General features: G+C 41.6%; 1 protein-coding gene across 2 annotated transcripts in view; it reads left to right on the top strand.

Moving 5' to 3' along the window:
* The window catches only part of ROBO1 (roundabout guidance receptor 1), a 1,555,637-nt gene that overhangs the window by 1,389,474 nt on the left and 141,109 nt on the right, over positions 1-25,054 (top strand). For both annotated transcript variants that reach the window (XM_086934074.1, XM_086934075.1), the window contains 3 exons: positions 15,081-15,201; positions 19,191-19,329; positions 20,668-20,795. In XM_086934074.1, the coding sequence (XP_086790200.1) occupies positions 15,081-15,201; positions 19,191-19,329; positions 20,668-20,795 (388 nt within the window). The remainder of the gene's footprint in view (positions 1-15,080; positions 15,202-19,190; positions 19,330-20,667; positions 20,796-25,054) is intronic.

Below are 25,054 nucleotides of genomic sequence, written 5' to 3'. Positions count from 1 at the left end.
TGAGGGACTCCTCTGCTGATGGGGAGAATGTCTGATTCACAGCTTTTAATTTTGATTCTTTGTGTGCGGCTGTTGAGAAAGGAGGAGAACCATTTTAGGACAGTCTTTTCGAGGCCTGCTCTCTCCTTTAGGACATTGATTAGCAGGGCATGATCAACTGTGTCAAATGCAGCCGATAGGTCTAAGAGGATGAGAAGGCTGCATTGGTTGGAGTCGAGCGACATGTGTAGATCGTCCAGGACGTAAAGGATTGCGGTTTCAGTACTGCAGCCTTTTCTGAACCCTGATTGATATGGGTCGAGAAGATTCGAGTTTTCTAGGTGCTGCGATAGTTGCGCCAGCACACATCTTTCCAAGATTTTGGATAAGAGTGGAAGGTTCGAAACTGGTCTGAAGTTGTTCATATCCTGTAAGTCAAGGCCCGTTTTTTTTAGTAGAGGCGTGACTTGCCCTATTTTAAGGCAGTCCGGGATGGAGCCCTCGCTCAGAGAGCTGTTGATGATCTTGGCCCAGATAGGGGCTAGAGTGAGCTTCAGGTCTTTGGTCAATCTCGGGGGAAGCTGATCAAGAGAGTGGGTTGAGGGAGTGGCGGTGGCTATCAGGTTGCTTATCAGTTCAACCTGGATAGGTTGGAAGGAGGACCAGCGAGTGGATGTGATTGTTGGTCTTAAATGGGAAGTTGTAGAGGGGTGGGAGGAGGGCAACGTGCCGAGTGATCGGTCAATTTTGGCAATTTTTTCATTGAAGAAGCTGGCAAAGTCGTCACATTGGGATTTGGACGCCACCATGTCTCCTGTTACCGGCATGGAGATTTGGTTCTTGATGATGTTGAAAAGTTCATTGGGGCGGTTTTTGGCATTGTCAAGGGCCGTACAGAAGAAGGACGACTTTTTGTTCTTGATATGGTTAAATGAACTTGTGCTACAAACGAAAAGGTTTGTGAACTCTGTAAAGTTGTGACATTATCACAGTTATCAATCTTAATAAATGGCATTCCTATCACGCTCATTCCTGCCCTTTTCCTCTCACCAGTTCCTATACTTATTGAAATGGAAGTGACTGTTATGTATATAGAGCCTTATTTATAAAGGCCTTGCTCCAAATTTGCCCCGCCTTTGCTTAACTTTTCATGATGCATAGACAGTGAAGACAATGCACCACATTGCGCCATATTTCCAAGGTGCTGCATCTAGGCAGATGCGTCATTTTGTAAAGCCCTGCACCACATTATACCTGCGCCAGGTATAATGAATGCCGGGTGGGGGTTACCATGTAAAAAAGGGTCACAGACATGTCACAGTGAAATATGAGATTTAACTGCGACACTTCTAGGTTGCCACTGCGTCAAAACCTTACGCCTGCTTCATGGCAAGTGTAAGGGTGACACAGTGCCATAGGCATATGCCTACCCCATGCATTGCTGGAGTTGCCTCATGCTTGCGACACAACTCCAGTATTGTGTGATGTATGTGCTGACAGATACCTCAGGATTCCTGACGTATCTGTCATTCCTTGTAACATGGAGCACCGTACATTAAATGTAGCACATCTGTTAAGTCGCAAGGAGGGCACAGTGAAAACTGTTGCACTGCTGTTTTATACACAGCGATGCAATAGTTTTCATAAATGAGGCCTGTAGTCTTTTCAACCTGATTAAACTGATTTCTGCATGGAAAGCCTGGATCTTTAAGTCAGAAGGTCCCATTTAGAAGCATAGATGCAGCTTTTGAATATGTAAGGTCATAAAATCTCTTGTCAATCAGGCCATTTGCACTTGACTCTCATTATGATAGCACACACAAAAGTGAGTAAAACACAACTAACAACATCAGGTTAAATAATCAAAAGAAAGAATCCGGGATCAAAATCGTTTTTGCAGTGTTTGTAAAGGCCCAAGTAGCAGACCACTAGAAATTTGACGTTTAGGTAGAGTAATGTATTAGGGTAAAATTACAACTATGTACTGAATAAGAGTTCTTGCTGAATCCTGCTGCTCAATTCTTAATTAAATGGTTAAGTAATATATATATCCCTTCATGTTACTGGAAATGTTTACAGTGGAGATATGGGTTGCTTGTTTTATTTAGTATCTTGTTGGACTCAAAGTGATCTCAAGAATACAAACTCAGTGAGTCCTGGCAGCCTTTGTTACTAAAATGTTTTTGTGCAGCGTCAAGCCTTTCTGCAAAGAGTATAATTTTCTCTTTGTGGTAAGAAGTCTAGGTTTTTCAGTTAGACTGGATGTAATGTGGTAAATTAGTATAGTTCAGTTCCTGTTTCTAGGTGCAGAGTACTCTCACCATTTCTATCTTATAACCTTACCTCAATATAAATGAGCCATTTGACGATATAATCAGTAATGATAAAAATCTGCAAAAGTATGTTTTCAGTAACATCTATTTTAAGTCACACAATCCTGATTCAAAACCTATTTGTTTAGCATATGCTAAATAAGAAAAGAGTCTAATAATATGGTTCTAAAGATGTGTCAGATTTTACGATTTGCAAGAACTGCCATCCCAAGTTTGCCAAAAGAGAAGCCCACAAAGACTGCAACTTTTGGACCACAAGGACGAAGACTGCGAGGCCTGTGCAGATTTTTTACCAAAAACACTCAAGGTTCAACGTCAACAGAGGCTAGAACATCACACCATGTCGAGCTCTCAGAAGACACAGAATTGCTCAAAGACATCAGCTTCTCCAGTGACAATTAGGAGGACATCAAGGAAGCTGAGACAGCACATGGACAGGAGTCAGATGCTAAAGTCTAATCAGCCGATGCTAAAAAATGACAAGCGGCGAGGAAGGGGGCAGTGAACACTGAAAAGAAAAGACTGATGGTAACAAAACCACAGAAAGGCATAAAGGAAACCCTCAGACCCTAAGTCCTTAAAAGCAGACTTGGCATCTAAACGTTTGAAGACCGAAGGTCAGGGTAGACCTGAAGAGCCACAGAGGTAGGCATGAGCGAATTTTGCGGATCTCGCGTTCGCGAATTTTGCGGATTTGCGGATTCGCAATCCGCAAAATCCGCGAATTCCCGCGAATTTGCGGATTTTTTTTTTTGTGTTCGCCCGTGTTTCTGCCAGTTCGCGAGGGTTTTGTACACTTTCGCAAATTGCGAACTTACCTGTCGGGTCGCAAGTTTCGCGAACTTGTTGTTTCTACGTGTCCAGCCTGTTTGGGACACTCTTCTTCATCACTGCCACTCTCTGTCACCACTGCCACTCTCTGACTACTGATGCCACCCTCTGGCCCACCCATGCCACCCTCTGTTTCATCACCACACCCTCTGGTTGTCCAGTGTACATTATTTTCGGCAAAGCAAAGCACACCTTCCCTGCCTCAAGTGACCTGAATTAATTTGGGGCTGATTAATGTGTCACAGAATATTTTTTTAGCTGGCACCTGCTTCCTTAGTGCGCCCTGATTAGTGATCTTTTGCACTTGCTAAGTGCTTTCATTGTTGCAAAATTAGTTACAACACCTGCCCTGCCCCAACTGACAATAATGAATTAGGGGCTGATTAATGGATTTTAACTTCCAGCCTGGCTCCTGCTTGTCTCCCTTAGCTGTAATTCAGGACCTTTGTGGCATATGTGTAACTATTCTGAGGTTCAGAGCAGGGTCACATAATAGTTTCAACTGGCAACTGAACTCTGGAGGGGCCCCTCAGGAAGCACTACAGGAAATGGCTACTAATGATGAGCCTGAACTTTTGAACCTGGTAAGTAGTTACTTTCAGTTTTGCTAAGATCGTATTTCTGCAATTTTGCACTTATTCGCGGGGCGCGAACTCACGCGAACTCACGCGAACAGTGCGAGCAGTGCGAGCAAAATCCGCTGCTCGCGGATTTGCGGATTTTGCGGGAGATTCGCAAATCTCGCGGATTGCGGATTTCCCGAAAATCCGCAAAATCCGCGAGCGGAACGGATTTTCCGCCCACCCCTACACAGAGGTCCGACCAAAGGACACCGATGGGGGCAAACTGTTGACAAAACCTTTGACGACTTCGATCTGACTCATGAGGGAGAAGGCAGAGGACTTGAAGCCGAAAGGGCCCTCAACACTACAAAAGGGGATGTCGACAGCCCTCAATGCTGAACAAAGAGTGCTTGTAGTCGAGTGTAGGAAACAAAGGCTTGAGGCTGAGATGGCCGCCTTGCTCCAGACAAAGAAAGAGTACTACCACTCCTTGAGGTCATTTTACATGCTGACTAATCCTCCAGCAACCACCAAGATTAAAGACGATCAAGCAGGCATGATGTCTGGCAATCCCCAGCTGCATGGACAGGAACGGGAGAAGTTCTACGATTTTGAGGAAGAATAGTAAACTGCACTGTTCAACGAAAAAAACAACCAGTTTGAGGACACATGGCAGAATCTCGATGCTGAATCGTCAGAGGAAGGTGTAGAAAGCTATCCCTCAAGACCTTCACCACCTAATGACCTGTCTCTTTACAACAGCCTCATAAAGATGTCTTCCGGCACCTATGGGGTGCAGTTGGAGGTGCAAAAGTAGGAATCATGCTTCCTACTAGAGATATTGATACACACACCAGAGGAGATTCCTTTCTAACCATGCGTTTTAGAAACCACAAAGTGACTTCTGCCAACTAAGGGTGAACAAACCTTTCAAATCTGTTAGACATGAGTAGGCCTTTAACTAAAAACCCTTTACAGTTTCTTATTCCACTACGTTCTTGAGTAAAATTTCACCTTGATCATGTCATTGTTTTTAACCATGAACAGCTGTGTGATTTCTGCTTGGGCTTGATGTTGCACTATATTTCCATGTGTCATGTTTTCTACAGCTTGTTCATATTTTACATTTCCTTCGACACATTGGATGTGTGAAGGGCGCTATTGCCCTTCCTACATAAAACAATGGTTATTTGTAAGGGAAAATCAATGATTTGCCTCCTTTGGCAGAGCAAGCAAGGGATCACCAGTAACCAAAGGAACAATTGCACAATGGATTGTGGAAACTATACAAACCTGCTACACCAAGGTGGGAAAAACATTAACAATGCGCCCAAGAGCGCATTCAACCAGAAAGAAGGATGCTACACTTGCATTCTTAGAAAATGTTCCTATTGATGCAATTTGCACAGTAGCAACCTGGTCATCTCCACACATCTTCAAACAAGCATTTGCATGCAATCGGTCAGCACATTAGCTTGGGTGCTGAAACATCTGCTGTTCTTTAACATGGAGGGAAAGTAAGCATCAAACTGCGTGACACACCAAGTATGGGAACACATGGAGAGAAATATTGCCTTTCAGCAGGAAATGGTATAGTCTAAAGCTCTGTTTTTAATACAAAATCAGGACCATCGGTGGTCATATCACTGAAAATACAAGATTTGCAAAAAATATTATTGTCCCCGGGTGCTCGTGGAAGACAATTTCTATGGACTGGAATCTAGAGAATGCTAAAGTGATTCTGTTATTTTACTGACCTCTGCTGGTCATTTTCTATCAAGAAAGTTAAATAGAGGCAGTTGCCAGAAAAAAAAATAAAGAAAGTCCCTCAGCAGGAAACAATTCTGGTATTTTACTGACCTCTGATGGTTGGTTTCTATGAAGATATTTAAATTGAGGCAGGTGAACATAAAAAAAGTACCTAAGCGGAAGCAGACTAGTCCTAGAGCTGATCTCCAGAGCCCACAAAGTAGATACACGTGTGAATATTATAAAGTATAGAAATATATACTAAAGTATTTACAAGAGATCTCGAATGCTCGACTTAAAAACACGACTATGTAGGCATTCAAATAAACAAGGAGACAAGGTGATACAAAAGGTACTAGAACTCCTGTTTGCCAACACATTCACATTTCAACCCAAACAACCCAAGGGACAGGATTCAGCTATATAATCTAATGCACAGCATATGGATCCGGAAAAGGATCCATCCTGCAAAATGAAATGGTTACTTACCAGTAGAACCAGTTTTTCAGATTGAAGAATTTTCTGGATTCACATGCCACCCATCGCCTCCCTAAAAATAGGAGATTAAGCAAACAGTTGGAATTGAATCTGAAAAAGAAAATGCAAATCCGAAAATGGCAACCACGCACAGCGAAGAACTTACAACCAAATGGTGGTTGCCGATGCCCGCAACAACAAAAAAGAAAAAGAGACATGCATGAAAGTTTTGGACCTTTTGGCAAAATAATGCACAGCATGTGAACTCAGAAAATTCTTCAAGTTGCAAAACTACTCCTGGTAAGTAACCAGTGTGTTCTTTATGCATTTCATTAATTGTAGTCTAGCATTTATGTAGTGCTTCATATCTCTGAGAGTTCACAAAGTGCTCCAAATTGCATCAGATTCCTGGGCATCATTCTGAGTGCAGGGTTGTTGACTGTACTTTTGCCTCTGTTGGACTTGTTAAATTAGGTACTGCATGTTTAGAGGTGCACTCTAAATATGATGCATTGTGTTGCTGAGCTTAGGTATGATGTGTTGTGGAGAATCTAAACTATAGACACAATGCCACATGTAAATTGAGCTTATATATATATTCTGTGCATCCCACCAGGAGTAATAGAGGACTTCCACAGTGCACTGATGTGTCACCAGAAAGAAGATGCCCCGGAGTGAGAAAATCCCAACCCCTGGAGATTCTGTTTAGTAACCAAAAGATACTACATGGAGTAACAGAAGCCCAACAGTTGAAGTTACTGTTGGCAACCAGCGAATACTATATGAAGTTCGAGCAGGATCAACAAAAGACTTGACCATTGAGGCACTGTTAAGCAGCTAGGGAATGCTACATTGATTCTATCTTGGAATGACACGGCAAACCCATAAAAATAATGTTAAGCAAGCAGTGAATATTGTATGGAGCCATCCTGGAGCAACATAATTCCAAACTCTGGGCGCACTTTCAAGCAGCCAGGAAAGACTTTATGGAGTCTGTTTAGTGACACCACAAGACCAAACCATAGAGACACAATTAAGCCATCAGAGATTATGGAGTCTACCCAGTAATGAATGAGGCCTAGCACTTGGAGGCTCTGTTAGGAAACAAGAGACACTATTTGGAATCCACTCAGAATCAAAAGAAGCTTAACCCTGGATGCACTGTTTAATATATGGTGGAACTATATGCCGACCATTGCGTTTGAGAGGGGAATATCCATTATACAACAAGTCAAAATCTGATTGAGGAGAACATTCTGAGGATGCAGGTTGTGCTCATAGACCGAGGGATTGTGCTGGCAGCCACGTAGTACAAGTTTTAAGGTCCACTTAGGAGTGGTACTGCCCCAACCCAATGGTCATTGTGGTTTTGAGGAGACTCGAGAGGGGGCACAGCCTATGAATCTGTAGAACGAACGCATTCATGCCATTGAGCAGGAGGGTCATAGGTGCATGTGGATCAAAGAAGTTCGTACAGTAGTGAAAAAAGAGCAGGGTTCTGGCCCTTAAACCTAGTCTCTTCATTGACTTAGCAGACTAAAGCATGCAAGGTGCTGATTAAAACAGCCATAATCTCTCTGGCCTTCAACTAGATGTCCAGGCTGTACATCATGGGAGGAGGAGTTAAACTGTGTGGGGAAATGGAGAGAGATATTACAGGTTAAATGATCAGGTCTGAAGCCTGTTGCCAGGCGTGAACGTTAAGACCCGGCCCGGACGACAACAGTGCTTGGACATAGCAGGAGCATTTAGAGGAGAACAATTATGTATGTTACAGCTTAATGCGGAAGTAAAAGTTCCGTCACTGGCTCTAATTTATATCATGCAGTTCATATCTAGCGTCTTTGATTAAAAAAATATTGATACATCTGATTCACAATGTGGCAACATTGGTGTACATAAATTACAAAGTTTAATGACCGGGTTCATGGTATGTTGATGTGTTATCTAACATTATTTATGGGCATAAGGCATAAAAGAAAAGAAGGTCCATGTTGACCAAGGTATATTATTATTGAGTGTGAGAGAGAGCTCAGAATGGTGGGTGTCTTTTCTTCACTCTCTATATTCTAAACAGTATTACTGTAAGCCAGTATTACTGGAAGCCTAGTTTTCAGAAAATAATATTTAACAGCAGCATATAAAGATTTAAGGACATCATTAGAACACATAGCTGTAGTTTTATTTGCTCCATTTTTAGTCCGTCCATTCCCACTGACTTGCTGATTTGGAGATATTGATGCTTGAAAGTAACCCAGCTACGTGGGGTTGATAGTTGCAGTGACTTTAACTTTGTTTCGAGTGTCCAAAACAGAGCCGGTTCACCCAAACTTCAGTCTTTAATGACTGTTGTCTTTCAGATGGTGTGAATTACGAATAGTCTAGTCTGGATGCAGGATTTATTTGAGATGGATTTATGTATTTGAAAACCCATATGGCAGCGATCGTTAAAGGCAATTGTTTTCTAATTCTCTCCAATTAAGAAGAATAAGTAACTTCTCCTGCAATACATCTAAAATGTAATTACATTGGTTTTTACTAACAAATTAGCTAGCTCGGTTAGCATGATTTCCCTACATTTAGTGGTAAGAACTCTTAATTTATAACAAATTAACTTAAATATTTTTAGTTTGCTTTGTTTTATTACTGCATGCAGCTTTAAAAATTCAGGGACAAAAAAGTGACAGCATCAGTGAGAAACACAGAGTACCACATGCAACTAAAAGTAACATTACACCACATGAGGATATTAGATGTCTCCCAGCACAGTAAGGGCCTTTGATTATTTCAGGGTGGGGTGTTCATGGTAAATAATGCCATCATACAGTATGACACTGGCTGACACCAAGAAGCATCACGTGTAATGTGAGGTGGGGTAATGCGAAATATAAGACTGCTTCACTAATCCTAGCAGAGTTCTGTCACTGTGGCATACATAGAAGCTCACTTTATCTGAGGACATTTGTAAAGGTGGAGTTTACATTTCATGCACATTTGGGTTTCTTGCAAAATTATGAGGTCAGGAAGATCCTAAATAGCACATTCCAGAGCTGTCAGTCACAGCTTACATGCACAAAAGTCCATTTTCTATCTGATGCTCTTGGGCCTGCTCTTTTTGGGGAGGAAACAGGCAAGTGTGCTGCCTCTGTATCCTAGTTCCAGATATAGATGTCTGTAACAGTAAAGTATCTCTTCTAGTGATTATAGTTTTCGGGATCAAGTCTGTCCTGCTCTTTTAAGGAGTGTAGTTTTTGTAGTAATTTCAGCATATATTCAAGCTATGCAGCATGACTAAACAACTCCGGTCCACCTGTCTGTCTGTAATGTGATAGAAGATGCCAGAGAAAAGGGCATGTCAATTACTTTGGTCAACTGTATATACTTTGTGAAAGACATCCATACTGAATCAGCCCTAAGTTGCTGCCTCTCCCTTTACAGTTGATCAACTGTGGGTAATTTTACTCTTAAAATTAGGTTCATGATTTATAGTTTGGAGCATTCTTCAGAGAATTTACCTTTTTTGCGTATAAGCCACTTTTAGCACATTGTATGGCGACATTTGTTGATACCTGATTTCCGATTCCTAGCAACAAAGGTTTCCGTGCAATACATTCTAACTTTTGCCCACAATATCTTTCATAGGAGTCAGGAGAACTGTGCTTCATTTCTAAAAAACAAAATATGTGTCAGCCTTTTGCCAGCTATCCACTGCAGTGTGAACCACCAATTGCCCTGCCATTGCTGCCAGTGCCACACCATCACAATCACTGACTTTCACACTCACAAATTTCAGACTATTCCTCAAAAGCTATAAAAATGGCATGGGCAGCATGGACCTCATTATTCACTATTAGTGTAATGGAAAATGGAGTACAACTAACTGGAATATTCTATATCTGGCGGCTGAGCTAAGTAAAGAAACCTTGAAATTTATGTTGTGTGTGTGCTTGCAGGTGAGAGTGTGCTTATGAAGAGAAAACGTATGTATGAGTAAATACATCTGTATGTGTAAGCAGGTGTGTGTGAGTTAAAGTAAAAATCAAATGGTGTGTGATGTCACTTCCACTACCCCAGGCATTTTGGTGAATGGACGCCTGTGGTGGGCAGCAGGTATTCGTCATTTTGAATGGATATTTAATTAATAAACTTCTGTTGTTGGGCTCATCTTTAAATTAGACAGACAGCACCACAGTGGCAGACTGTCATTAGTTGGCAATTAAGTGCCAATTTCGAGCACTGGAAACCACCAACTCAAATATAGACTGCCGGAGGGAAAATATATGATATACATATTTAAGCGAAACACTCTATAGTAGTAAGGAGAGACACAATTTAAAACATTTTTTGTCACAGAGAGATATGATACATATGGTGAGGCACTCACTCCTTTGATTGAAAACTGTAGTATGATTAAGGGTTTTCTCTTACACAGATAATTCTTTGTCTCAGAACGACTCACCTAACACAGAGTAGTCAATTCTCCTTATAAAATGTTTTTGCTGTCAGTCATGAAAACAATTATAAAAGGAAAGTTATATCCCCGAAGGCAGGGGGCCCCATAATTTTAGAGCTGGGATGGTGCAGTGAGCTAAAAAACGGTGATGGATCAAGCCCTGATCTTTGGACTGGGTAAGAGTGGTCTGCTTAATTCAGACACTCTGTTCATCACCACCCCCTTTTCTGAATCATTTTTGTCCACCATAAGCGTGGAAGGGTATACTCAGATGTGAGTCCCTAGCTCATTGCACCATCAGGATTCAAGCAAGCCGGGCCGAAGACGGCTGAAATGCCAGAAACCGGTCCCCGGTAGCTTGTTTCCATCCCAGTATAAGAATTGGCTTGGTAGTTTGGTCTGCCCTGTTCCCATGATGCACTGGGCCAGGGTCAGACTAATTTGCATATAGCCACGTTCTGAGCTGGGATGGTGCAGTGAGCTCAAAAACGGTGATGGATCAATCCCTGATCTTTGGACTGGGTAAGAGTGGTCTGCTTAATTCAGACACTCTGTTCAGCACCACCCCCTTTTCTGAATCATTTTTGTCCACCATAAGCGTGGAAGGGTATACTCAGATGTGAGTCCCTAGCTCATTGCACCATCAGGATTCAAGCAAGCCGGGCCGAAGATGGCTGAAATGCCAGAAACCGGTCCCCGGTAGCTTGTTTCCTTCCCAGTATAAGAATTGGCTTGGTAGTTTGGTCTGCCCTGTTCCCATGATGCACTGGGCCAGGGTCAGACTAATTTGCATATAGCCAAGTTCTGAGCTGGGATGGTGCAGTGAGCTAAAAAACGGTGATGGATCAAGCCCTGATCTTTGGACTGGGTAAGAGTGGTCTGCTTAATTCAGACACTCTGTTCATCACCACCCCCTTTTCTGAATCATTTTTGTCCACCATAAGCGTGGAAGGGTATACTCAGATGTGAGTCCCTAGCTCATTGCACCATCAGGATTCAAGCAAGCCGGGCCGAAGACGGCTGAAATGCCAGAAACCGGTCCCCGGTAGCTTGTTTCCTTCCCAGTATAAGAATTGGCTTGGTAGTTTGGTCTGCCCTGTTCCCATGATGCACTGGGCCAGGGTCAGACTAATTTGCATATAGCCAAGTTCTGAGCTGGGATGGTGCAGTGAGCTAAAAAACGGTGATGGATCAAGCCCTGATCTTTGGACTGGGTAAGAGTGGTCTGCTTAATTCAGACACTCTGTTCATCACCACCCCCTTTTCTGAATCATTTTTGTCCACCATAAGCGTGGAAGGGTATACTCAGATGTGAGTCCCTAGCTCATTGCACCATCAGGATTCAAGCAAGCCGGGCCGAAGACGGCTGAAATGCCAGAAACTGGTCCCCGGTAGCTTGTTTCCTTCCCAGTATAAGAATTGGCTTGGTAGTTTGGTCTGCCCTGTTCCCATGATGCACTGGGCCAGGGTCAGACTAATTTGAATATAGCCAAGTTCTGAGCTGGGATGGTGCAGTGAGCTAAAAAAACGGTGATGGATCAAGCCCTGATCTTTGGACTGGGTAAGAGTGGTCTGCTTAATTCAGACACTCTGTTCATCACCACCCCCTTTTCTGAACCATAATTTTAGACGGCATGTTTTGAAAAGACTAAAAGGATGCTTCTGCCTCTGGAGGTAGGTTTTGTGATCAACCTCAAAAATCGGTTGCTTATTTAGAGAATAACGTTAATAGCAAATTAATGGTCTTCCCATGCCAAAAGGATAATTCAAGGTTTGTGTTCCTCATGTGGTTGTTGAGATCATGGACTGTTGATACAAGAATTCTGAGAAATTCAGTAATAAATATTTCCACGTGCATTTCAAAAATATGGAATCTATAAGTTTCATCTATTTAACCATGTAAACCACAGAAAATGGTGACCTAGTTTTTCCTGTCTCAATTAAATCAATTTATATATTAGATTACAAACACATTTCAAAAGATATTGGATGCTAAGCAAACTATTAAATGAGAAATAAGGTTACTTGAGAGAGAGTTGAGAGACAATTTTAATTAAATTAGGACTTTGGATCGTTTTACTGCATTAAGAAATTATTCTGTTTAGCCTAGATTTGTCAGGATTACAGTACTTTCATGACCATAGCTATGCCAAATATACTTAAGGTGGCACCATTGTCCAGTCTATGCATGATCCCGCTTTGCATGAAGTAGAAACTTTAGCCAGGGTTGTGCTTCCTAGAGATTAATAGAGGGCTTTGACCTTGCTCAATAGATCTGACATTTCAGATTTGAGTTGGTATGGTGTCAGAAGAAGTTTTGGGAATGTGTGTTTTATATTGGTTAATCCTATCACTATTGGTTAAAACCTCTTGATCGCGTTGTGCACTTCGGCAAATGATAAGTTATGTTTTCAGCACATTTTGGGTTTATATTGTTTTTATATTCTAGTCAAGGAAATATGAATGTGTGGCATCTGGAAATGTGAAGTATTTGTGTTTTCCTAGAGCTGCGGACTTAACAATCAATATCTTTAGCATAGAACAATAAAATGTGACTGAATTACTGTGTATTGTATGCTGTTTATTTAATAACACGCATTACATTCTGCTCTATGAAAAGTATAACGTCTGTGTTCTTCTTGGTCTCCTGATGGGGGCATTAGACAGATATGTGTTGGGTGTCCACAGTTTGCAAACTGGAGCAGTGCATTTCGGGAACTAGTAAAGTAATTGAAAATGAAATATTTGTTTAGGGTACCTGTATTTGGTCACAAGCATCAACCCAGGGCTATATGTAAATATCCCACAAGCATATATTTCCCACATCAATGCTGCCTAAGGCTTTTACCTCTGGATGCCAGACCTCATTTGTCCTGAGTGGCTAGCCCTTAGAATGCACTGAACATGATGTTTTGCAGATTTTAAGAATTTTTTCCAAAACAAGGACATTCCCTTCAGTCTCCCTTGTGCAGGAACACATCCCTGCCAAGATTTAATACTCATCAGTGTTCTACTGAGACTCTCAAGCATGGGGGAACTACACATTGTATAGTTTTGCTCTGGATTCAGGGTGCCCACATACAATAAACTGGTAAGGAAAGAGTCACATGCTGTTTGAATTTTTTATTAGGGCAAGAAAAAAGTCCAATAAGCATCTGGTTCCCTGCTGGGACACACACACACCTTGACCCACAACAAGGAGCCATGAACAAAGATCCATTTTTTTTGCAATTTAAATGGCAAGTAAATGTCTGAAGTACATACTAAAATATTTTTTAATGCCCACAAATGTTGCCTTTGGATACAAACTGTCATTGTATTTTTGTAGCCATTCCTCTGATTCTCCTGGGGGCCTTCCTAGTTTTGCAAATCCTGTCATATTTCAACATAGGCACAACTTACACACATTACGATTAGGTGTATGATGATTGCATACTCATGTTAGACTACTGTCGTTCTGGTGCAATGTCTGCCTGCACACACTTTGGGCCTTGTTCAAAATCAATTTCTATAAGTAGTTGTCTTACGCCATATTTAGGTATGCCTACCTCATTTCCAATCAGACATGGTTACTCATGGCTACAAGCTCTGTGACGACAAAAACATGTCATTTTGTGAGCGATTCTTCAGTTGTAATTCAAATTTATGCCCATAAAAACGTTGTTGATCAGTCTTTTGCCATAACACAACAGTCACTCCTATCTCATTGCCATTCAGAAAGATGTTATCATTGGTTGTAGTGGTGATCAGTTAAAAAAATATAAACATTTTCCCTTGAGTTTCAGTGCCCCGAGCTTGATTGAACTTGGGTACAAGTGCACACATTGAGGTGTTCATGATCGATTAGCTTTACCAAGTGTTGAAACCAAGCTCAGAAGATTGATTGTCTTGCTCCAAAGTCAATGAATGACCTAACCACTGGACCACATACCCCTTCCTTTTAGGAAATGTTTTTTTTCTGAAAGTGAGCTTTTCTGTTTACTGTCTTCCCACATGTGCGATAAAAAATGTTTGCAGCCTGCCAATAAAAATATCGAAAGCGAGCTGCAAAAGCTTCGTTCCGAAAATGAAACAAACTGTTGCATGTCTGGTGACAGTTTCATGGTCTGCATCGGTTCCAGTGCCTCTGAAAGACTCATTTACCCAGAGTGGGGCAGCAATAGTTTCATGGCCTCGTGGTCAGCAGTGAATACTTGTTCTCCAGTGTTGCACTCCTAATATTTTTTTATCAAGAGTAACGTTTTAAGAAAAGTAGATAACGGGGAATTTGTTCCTTCATTTTTGTAAAAATAAAGTACCCTAATGCGTTAGTGCCTTCAAATAATAGAAATCAATTGATTTTGCTGCATAAAAGTTAAAAAAATAATGGTAAAAATGGGATTGTTTTTCTTAGCACCAGCAAGGATCCAGATGGTTTGTGAGGCAGCCGGTGTTATTTTTGATTTGTTTCCAGCTGACTGGAAGGGATACGTTTCAAACGTTTCTTCGGATTGCTGAGAAATCTTTTTAATTTAAGATGCATGTTGCTCATATTTGATAATTGCTTTACATAGAAAAGGCCGCTCGCAGCTCTACACAGATACTTAGTTGCACAGAAGGTTACACTTTCACGTGATGTTATCAGAAATATTGATCTAGAACTGGCTGTGCCGCATGTCCGTGTAACTCCCTGCTTCTCTTTGTTCTCTTGTGTAGATTCGGGGAGGAAAGCTCATGATTACTTACACCAGGAAGAGCGATGCTGGCAAATATGTTTGTGTTGGAACCAACATGGTGGGGGAACGCGAGAGTGAAGTAGCAGAGCTCACTGTTTTAGGTAAGGAATTGCATGCAAACAAAATAATGACAGGGGCACTCACAGTGGGGAAGGAAAATCTGATGGTTAATGTGTCGCAGCTGCTCCACAAAGGCAGCTCTTTCATCTTAATGCGCCCAACACTGTTTCATTTTATCTGTTTACTAAAATGCGCGACTCCAGGGCTGCATGTGTGTTTCTAAACAAGAAACGTTAAAGGCAGTCTGTATTCAGCAGGATTTCAGGGAAGTTCTCGCTCTGTTCTTCATTCCCTTGATGGTTTAGTTCAAAACCCGTCTGTGTGTTGAAGCGATTGAAGTCGATATCTGAAAATGATCATAATATAAGGGAGTGCTTAATTTGAGCCGGTGGGTTCCATTGCTCGGCACCAGCACTTATTTGTTAACACCACCACTTATGACATTCTGCTCCATGTAGAGCAAACTATCAGTTGTTTATTAATTAAAAAATACATTACAAATGATGCCCAAGCCATACTTATAGCTTTGGGGAACTGGAATAGTCTGAATTGTCACAGGAGTGTGAAAGTTAGCAGTTGTTTTGGTACTGGCATTCAATCAATAAATCAGCGGTTTATATAGTGTGACTATTCACCCATGAGGGTCTCAAGGTGCTGGGGGGGAGGGGGTTGGAGGGCTTCTGATCTGTCTGGATGCAGAAGTACAGTCAAATACCCAGGTCTTGAGATCCTTCCTAAATTGAGGTGGAGAGGCAGGCTGTTCCAGGTCTTGGCACCATGGTAGTAGAAGGACGGTGGCCAGGGCCAGGTGGGCGGAGCCAAGGTGTCCAGTATGATGCCAAGGTTCCGTGAATGGTTCGTGGGGGTTACAATTGCAGTGGCCACCAGGAGTCGTCCCAGGCTGAGGGGGTGGGTCCCAGGACGAGTACTTTGGTCTTGTCTGAGTTGAGCTTGAGGCAGCTATCTTTCATCCAGGTGGCAATGGCCTTCATCCCGCTGTGGAAGTTGATTCTTGTGGCTGTGGGTTCGTTGGTGAGGAAGAGGATCAGCTGGGTGCCTTTGCTGTAGGAGGCAAATGTTGAGTCCTTGGTTCCTGACGATGGCAGTGAGGGGGGCCATTTAAGCATTGAAGAGGGTGGGGCTCAGGGAGCAGCCATGTTGTGCTCTGCAGCGGATCTCTGTGGGTTCTGCTAGGAACGCAGGCAGTCTGACTCACTGTTTTCGGCATTGGCAGTGCTGGCAGGGACAACGGGTGGTGCAAGCAGTAGTGCCCTGCTGAAGAGGTAAATTATGCACTGGTCATAGTCTATCTAAAAGAGCAATAAGGCCCATCAAGTTTATGCTTGCCATGGCCTTCTGCAGTATTCGGACAGTGACAAGTTCCAATCCTCAGGCTTCCTAGAATGAAATGGAATGAGATAGAATGAAAGGATGTAGAGGACAGGACAGAGATATAAAATCAGACAAATGATAAAACGGAGACACAGCTAATCACTGCTAGAAGAGTGATAGTAAAGGGCCAAGATCGAGGGGAGAGAGAGCAGAGCACGGATAAAAGTGAAGAGAAAAAAGGGCAGGGCTGGAATGAATAGAGGGAACATCAGAAATACAAGGAATAAGGTAACTCACCAGGTGTGAAAAAGATGATAGAAAACAATTAGAAAGGTGAGAGGATAGACTCTTAGAGCAAATATTTAGGGGACAGACAACAGATAAAGGTTAGAAGATAGAGACTTAGGCAGTGAGAGTGTTGAAAGTGGGGCTCACCAGACGGAGAAGTGAGCTGTGGCCTCCTTGGCAAAATTTTCAGCACCTGCACTTCTTTTTTTTTTACAAATTAAGCACTGCTTATTAGGCACCACCGTTAACCAGGAAAGTAAATTAATCAAACTTAAGAGGGGTAGCATCAGTGATATGCATAATTTGACACTCATAAGACCTCAAATGGTTGACCACTTGTCCTACCCTTACACATACAAGAGTTTCCTATTTGGAAGGGGCAAAGACAGGAAAACATGTAAGTAAACACAGCTCTTTAAGCCTTTATATACTTGTTGTCCCTGCAGCTGACTTCAGGACTCGCTGTGTCATCCTATTTAGGAAGGTATTTAACCCCTTCGATGCTGATGACGAGCTCAGCTCGTCATCAGCCACGGTGGTCGTGTGCTGATGACGAGCTGAGCTCGTCATGAATATATGGCATCCAGGATTTTCCAGCACAGGGGAAAAATAACCACAGAAGCCAAGGTGTTAAAGTAAAACCCTGCTGCACATCTAGACATTAGTGGGTCTAAGATGTTTTGGGGGGGTAAAGTGACATTAGGACAATGGAAAGTGGTGACTGATTTTCTTCTACAGTGTAGGAGGTACAATCTAAAGATAAGGCCCTTTTTTCCAGAATTCCTTATGGTATGATTTTGTATCTGTCATTCATTTCGTTAGGACCAAACTACCTCTAGTGTGGCTCAACAGCACTGCCTTCAAAACTATGGTACTTGCAGAACTGGGGTTGAGTGATTGCATTTGGAGTGTGTCCCATGTAGGAAAAGTCAATGTGGTATCTGACATTCTGAGGGGTACTTGGAACTTGGCACATCAAATGTAATCCTGTGGGTACATCTGGTGGAATTGATAGCTAAAGTTGTGCTTAAGATGTTGGGGCCATATGTATCAAGATACCAATTAGCGATTCAGTAATAGCGATTTTTAAGAAATCGCTATTTCAAAATCGCTAATTGGTATGTATCAAGAAAATCGCAATTTTTTAGAGGTTTCTTGATATTCCTTAATTGCAAATTCGCAAATTGCGAATTCGCAATTAAGGAATATTTTCCCATTCCTTTCTATGAGCCTCTTGGCCCATAGGAAGGAATGGGAATTTATTCTCAATTTGCGATTCGCAATTTGCTAATCGCAAATTGAGAATAAGTTCAAGGGTGCAGGGGTGTCCAAAGGACACCCTGTTGCACCCCTAAAATAAGTATGGGTGCACATGTGGTGCACATACATGCCCTAAGGGCATGTATGTGCGTCACATTGCACTTTGAAAAATGCAAAAATGGGCATTTTTCAAGAAATTCGCAAATTACCACCAACTTGAAGTTGGTGGTAATTTGCGATTCCTTAGGGACAATTTGCGATTTTTTTAGCTTCATACATTGCATTTACGTAATCTCTAAATTTGTGATTCCTTAAATACAATTGCAAAATAAGGAATCACAAATTTTGCGATTCCTTATTTTGCACCGGATTTTCATTCATACATCCCATTTAGCAAATTCGCATTCGCAAAGGCCGAAATTCTGCGAATTTGTGTGCTTTTATTTCTCTGTCCTGTCCTCTACATCCTTTCATTCTATCTTCTCTCGTCCTTTGCGAATGCGAATTTGTACGATACATATGGCCCTTAGTTTCCTTTGAGGTCCCTGACTGGGTTTGTGTGATTTACTGCCTACCACACTTATGCAATTGAAACTTTAAGATAATATGCTTTGGGTAAATGAATGCATATTTTCTTTATTCCACTATCAAATCTTGATTAGAGTTGTACCACAATTCATACTGAAAGCCTACATCTTTGCTTCTATGTTCTAGAAACCCTGTTTAAAGTGTTTGAGCGGAAGCATCAGATTAGATACTAGTGGATAATAAATTTAAGCAGCAATTTGTCCACATTGTAATATCAAGGAAGATATATACCATCTTGAAATTACATCTTTCAGACAATTATTCATGATTCACACCACAAAATTCTCGCAAGCGATTTTAATTTACGGTTTCAGACAGGCGAAGGCAGAAATTATAATCTCTGCACAATAAAATAACTATACAGTTCCGCTACTCTTTCGTCTCTGACTCGCACAATATTATTCATTGCTTAGCTTTGCTAGGCCTTGCTTAGAGACATATTTATGAAGTCCAGAAGCCTGCAAAAATAATATTTTCTTGCCAATGCAAAGTAAAAAAATCCAGTATTTCAATGTAATATGTAATATTTGTAAGAGACACTCTGGTTATGTTTTCCCTCTAGAACGACCATCCTTTGTAAAGAGGCCGAGTAACATGGCAGTAACGGTGGATGACACCGCTGAGTTCAAATGCGAAGCACGAGGGGACCCCGTACCTACCTTGCGATGGAGAAAAGATGATGGTGAATTGCCAAAAGCCAGGTACTGTATCTGGATTGGCCAAGCGCCCTAGACTCAATCTTTAGAAACAACAGTAATGACCACTTGTCAAAAGCTGAATCTCTGTGCCGCTATGGCTGGTTTGACTTTTAAAATCATTGAAACCAACATTGATGTATGCAGAGCATGTATAACTATGTATGAACTCCTCGCTGCTCTGTGGAAGTAGGTTGCAATGCCCCATTGTTTATTTACCTGTGTTACAATTATGGTCGGAGATTGACAGCTCGTGTAACTTGAGGTCAGGTGCTGTCACTCTAACTCTGAACAAGTACACTCTTCTGGTCTGCCTTGCTAGTTCTAATGAACCATCACTCTAAAGTAAGCCCCCTTCCTGCTCCTAAGGCATCTGCCTGCTGTTTGACTGACTGGTGCTTAGACTTACTGATGATGCCTTTGTTGCTGGACCCAGGCGCAGCTCTGTTATGACCCCTGTTGGCTCCTGGAGCTGTCAGTGCAGGTTGTACACATCTGTGTTTCATTACTAGGGCAGAGCGGAACAATTGTTAGCAAATTTGGTTAGCAGTACACACGTAGTTCATTGTGCTTCTCTACAGAATAGTTCCACTGTCCGCGAGATCAGTTCTAGTTCAGTGTTGTTTTTTTTTATTTCAGCTGGGGTTTCTGACTTGAAGCAATGTGAACAGGAATGTGTGTGTTGGCCTGGGGCGGTGGTAGCAAGGTGGCAGACAAGTGGTAGACTGAAGCTCAGCATTGACCCCTGTGTAATGGTGAATTGACCATCCTCTTCCAATTGCTCCTCTCAGCTTTGACTGATGACGCCATCACCACATCTGGAATTGCTTGGCACAAGACAAAAACCAGTTCATTACCCAAACAGACTTTGACAAGGGACTGGGATTACTTGGCATTGCAATAAGGCTCTTATTCAGATGCTCATGAAAATACACTGTATTTTCAACCTAGTTAAATATTGACGGGCTCATATTAGAGAACATTTTAATGTTACATGTTTCACGTGGAAAGGATGCCTGATGTTGAGAATAAGTCATTTTCACATTATTTCAAGCACTAAATCACCTGCTTCAGGCAACGCTGTCACATTTATTATGGTGTGTTGACTACTCAAAAACTTCTAACTTTAATAATTTGCCTGACTTTTTAAGGTAACTTACCCCCCAAAAAATGATTTATTCAAGAGTCAAAGAAAAAATATGTTTTATTGGACTTATAACAATATGTAATTGTTCAGATTCCTATTGGGAATCTGCTGCGTTAGGGCAGTGATCGTCTTTGCTAACTGCGTTGTTGTTATGTATCCACAGTGTCAGTGACTATTTTATATTTTTTTGATCAAAGGTATGAAATCCGCGATGATCACACCTTAAAAATTCGCAAAGTCTTGGCTGGTGATATGGGATCTTACACGTGTGTTGCAGAGAATATGGTTGGAAAGGCAGAAGCATCAGCAACATTAACAGTTCAAGGTAAGAAAGTTTCCACTTACCCTCCTAACAACAGACATTGCACAACAATAGCCTTTGTGTGTCAAAAGCTGTCACTGTGTAGTGGTAAAATTAAACACATTTCTGTAGGCAGTCATAAAAAATAGGTACTAATGACACATTATCAATATTTGAATCAATTTCTTCAAGAACTAGTAGAATCAAAATATTATTTCCCTTATTTTGAAAAATATAGATAGGCCTGGTGCTTTCGGATCTGCATATGGGCATTTTTGTGAGAAATTTTGTTGGAATTGCAAGAATGAAAGTCGTTTATGATTATACTGCATTGGTCCCAAATGTTTTTTTTACACGTCTCAAGCATCAAGGACATTGATTTAGATGTGTGTGTGGAGTTGCTGAGGATGCAAAGCCAACAAGATTTGTGAGATGTTTAGAAGGCTTTTTATGGTGAGCAATGCAATTCTAAGTATAGGTGCTATGTTTCTCATTCAAAGGCAAAATAGCACTAATTCACCTGGAAGCAGCTCATGTAACCGGTTTGTAATAAATAAAAATAAAAAATACATGAACTTTAGTGCACATCCTTATTTAAAACAAATTCACAATAGAGTAGAGTTCACATTTCTGCCTAGTATCAGACCCATGTCAGTTGTGTAAGGCTTCCAGGAATATTAGAAACAATATGACTTTCCTATTATGTTGTAAATCAAAAGGAGCCCTATAACAGAAATATAACTGATGCCTGGGTGGCAGGTGTTTTCAACTGACACACAAACATGTTCAGACAGAATGGGACTACACATAGTGATCCATTCTTACATAGACAGTCACGTAAAAGGCCTGGGTGGTCAATGTTATCACCTATTTAGCCATATCTAGCTATTGCACATTATGAGCACTGAGAGGGACTGGTTTTGATGAGCATTAATGGCTGTGCGGTTTCAACCAATATTAAGGACAATCAAGAAATGGCATACAGAGTCACTCTTGTGAGGTAGCAGGTTCTTATTGTATGGAGATGGCTGCATTAATTAATTAATTAATTGTGGATTTCTAACGCGCTAGAATCGACTCCCGAAGGAGTATCTCTGCGCAGTAGACTGCTGGGGAACCTGTCCTGGCTTTCCCTGTGAGATGGTCCCTACTGGGTATCTCCAAGGTGAAACCAGGCATCCCCGGCATATGTGGGGGGTCGTTGTGGAGATGGGGCAAGCTAAGGCCCAGAGTTGCCGAGTGTGATCCCTAGTTAGAGTAGGCACCGAGGTGAGAATTATCGAGTCCGCTGACCCTGGTCCACGACCCTGCCTCGTCGGGAATTGTACCCTGGTCCCGGGCCATCCTCTGCTCCCGGGTCTGCCGCCTCTAACCAGTGAGCCACACCACTCCACCTTTTACACATGGTCAGCTCTGTCCCAGTGTCCCAGCAACCTGAGTCCATATATAGCACTGTTGACACTTCCAGAATGAGTCCATAGATTCTGATTTTTGCTAGCCCCATCCACCACTAGAAAGTAGGAGTGGCTTGTGAAGGTAAGAATGGCTGGGCGGGATGGGGGAAGTTGACACATGACGAAGAGGGAAAATAAAATTTTTAAAAAGGAAACCACTTACCTTGCACACGCGATGCAGCGAGCTCAAGGCAAGTGTTTTTCTTTTTTTTTCTTTTATATTGCCTTGTCATCATCTGTCAGCTCCCCCTCCACCTCGCCTCACCACTCTTACCTGCAGAGGCCACTCCTGCTAGGCAGAATGTATTTGGTATCCATGGCAGTAATAGGACTCATACACCAAACACCCAAACAGGCTTGATAATTTGATTTAATGTAATGTTTGTTTGAAAGTCACACTTTAGGTGAATGTGTTGTGCACTTTCATTTGCATACTGTGGAAAAGATCCGTCATTTTGCAGTTGATGATTAAAACATAGTGGCCAGGTACATTTTATTTGGACATTGGCAACATACATCAGTTGTTATTAAATGAGTAGCTAGCTCGTATGAACAACTGAGACACTGATTCCATGAGCTAAATTTGTAGTGGAACAGTTCCAAGGTAAAATGTTTTAGTATCAAAAGAAATCAAGAACATTTGTCATTCATTGTCTCTACTGTGTTGAAGAATAAATATCTGATAAGAAATGGACAGTTGAGAATAAGTGCATTAATTCATACATTTGAAGCAATCCACATGGATGAAATGTTCCTAAGGGAAAGAGCTTTGCAAGGCATCCGTTAGTGCTGCAATTATCAAAAATTAACAAAATGCTAGCAAAGTGTCATTGTCTTTGAAACTGACCAATAGCGAAATGATTAAAATAAGTCTGTTCGAAAAGACATGGACATAATCGTACAACTGCATGCGTACCAACACATGGGTTTTTCCTTTGCTATATTTGTTTGAAATATTTCAAATACCGCAACAAGGGCATAACCCATTTGATGTGTCTTTGCATGTAAAACAAATATACTTTCTACAAAGGATAAGCATTATAGCCAAGAACACCCGTGATTTTGCATCACGCCTAAATGTGCCTCAGAAATCAATATATAATCTACTAAAATGATAAGTAACTAATTGGTCAATTCCAAAAGCTCATTTCAGAAGTGAGATCAGAGATTTCCTCTTATGATTTGAATAGATTGACGTCTTTGAGCTGATTCACAAAACTACCCTGGAGTATGCATATAAAATTCTAAAAACCTTAGGTTTTTATTTGTACAATTTGGTGTGTCGTGTGTATTATAGATTGCAGGACCCCTATGGTCCCTGATGGACTCCGGAGTCTTGTGATGTAATGATTGGGTGTGGTTAAAAACAATTAATGACACAGTACGTGCCAATAACTTGTTATAATTAAGAAATAAATAGGTGTGATACTGACCTGCGTGCATGGCATAATTAATTTTCACACTACAAGGCTGGAAAGGATGCTACACCAGCGATGAGGATGGGATACATAAACCCTGCAACCTGAAGAGTCGAGATTGCACGCCCACAGAATTTACTGAGGTCCAAAAAACTGTGTGTGCATGCCACAGGCTCCTCAGTCGAAATGAAGAATCAATGGTTGGTGCATGTGGAGTGCATGCGGAGTAAGATTGCAACTCCAGCCAGTACAAGACCTTCGAAGAAAGTGGAGTCCCCCCGGAAAGTTTCATTTATTATCAATCAGAAAATTGCTGAAACAACCGAGATAAGCAGTGCGAAGTCATAACTTAACAGAAGAGTCATCGTTTTTATAATACAGTAACACTAAAGGCAGTAATCGCTAGGTACAGAAGAAAGCCAAGTTATTAATACACACAAGGTACCTAGGGGAAGAACCCCAATGAGAGAGCGTACTACTCCCTGTCCAAATTATAACTCACAAAAAGTATGTTCTGTGGAGAATTATGACATAATGTATGTCATGAAGGAAAACTCCTATACTGCCTTGGAATTTCTTGAATCACAAGGTTAAGTGTCTTGTTGGGGATAAGGAGAGACCTTTTTAAGGATGAGAACCCTCACTCACTCTGAAGATGACATGCTTCATCATAGCGCTCCCTCATCACACCAGGGCCGCAAGTTTCCAGGTGTGGACTACAACTCTTCAAAAAAATAGAAGAGGACTAGAGGTGTTTTAAATAGAGGGAACCATAGTACTCGGTGAGTGAGGGGGCGAGTGCAAATAAAAAATTATGAAAAAATATTATGTGAAGATAGTAAAACTGTCTCCAGTGGATCGAATAACTTTATTGAGAGGTGCCCTAGCCCAGGATTAAAAACGAAGGGGACTAGGGGGTTATGAACAAATATACCCCTACTAGAGCCAACATGTTTCGCCCTTCACCGACCCCAGCCGGGGTTCATGGGCATTCCTCCAGACCAAAAAGAAAACTAGTCGCTCTGCATATGAATCATACAAACTGTGTTACAAAAAATGTGTTCTAGACAGATGTTTATGCTGGCCACCAAGAGCTCATGTGGACTCATGTCCCTCTCTTCAGCCAAATGGTACCCCCCTAGAGACTCGGTCGTAGTGCGGTCTGATTGCCTCCTTCTTTGGCGGTCCCGGTCTTGAACACATTCTTTGTTACACAATTTGTATGATTTATATGCAGTGACTAGTTTTCTTTTTGGTTACTTATGATACTAAGCTACGTGTGTGGAGTAATTCATTTACAAGCTACTGTCCTGGGGAGAACAAAGCAAACACAAGGAGATGATGGACGGAGCCCTGAAACTTTTGGACACCCACGCCCAGTCACAGATCTGGGTTGAATCTATCATCGTTC

This window comes from Lissotriton vulgaris, chromosome 8 (assembly GCF_964263255.1).
Source record: "Lissotriton vulgaris chromosome 8, aLisVul1.2, whole genome shotgun sequence".
Lineage (NCBI taxonomy): Eukaryota > Metazoa > Chordata > Amphibia > Caudata > Salamandridae > Lissotriton > Lissotriton vulgaris.
Note: the sequence above shows the minus strand (reverse complement) of the source record. Positions and strands in the feature narration are given on the sequence as shown.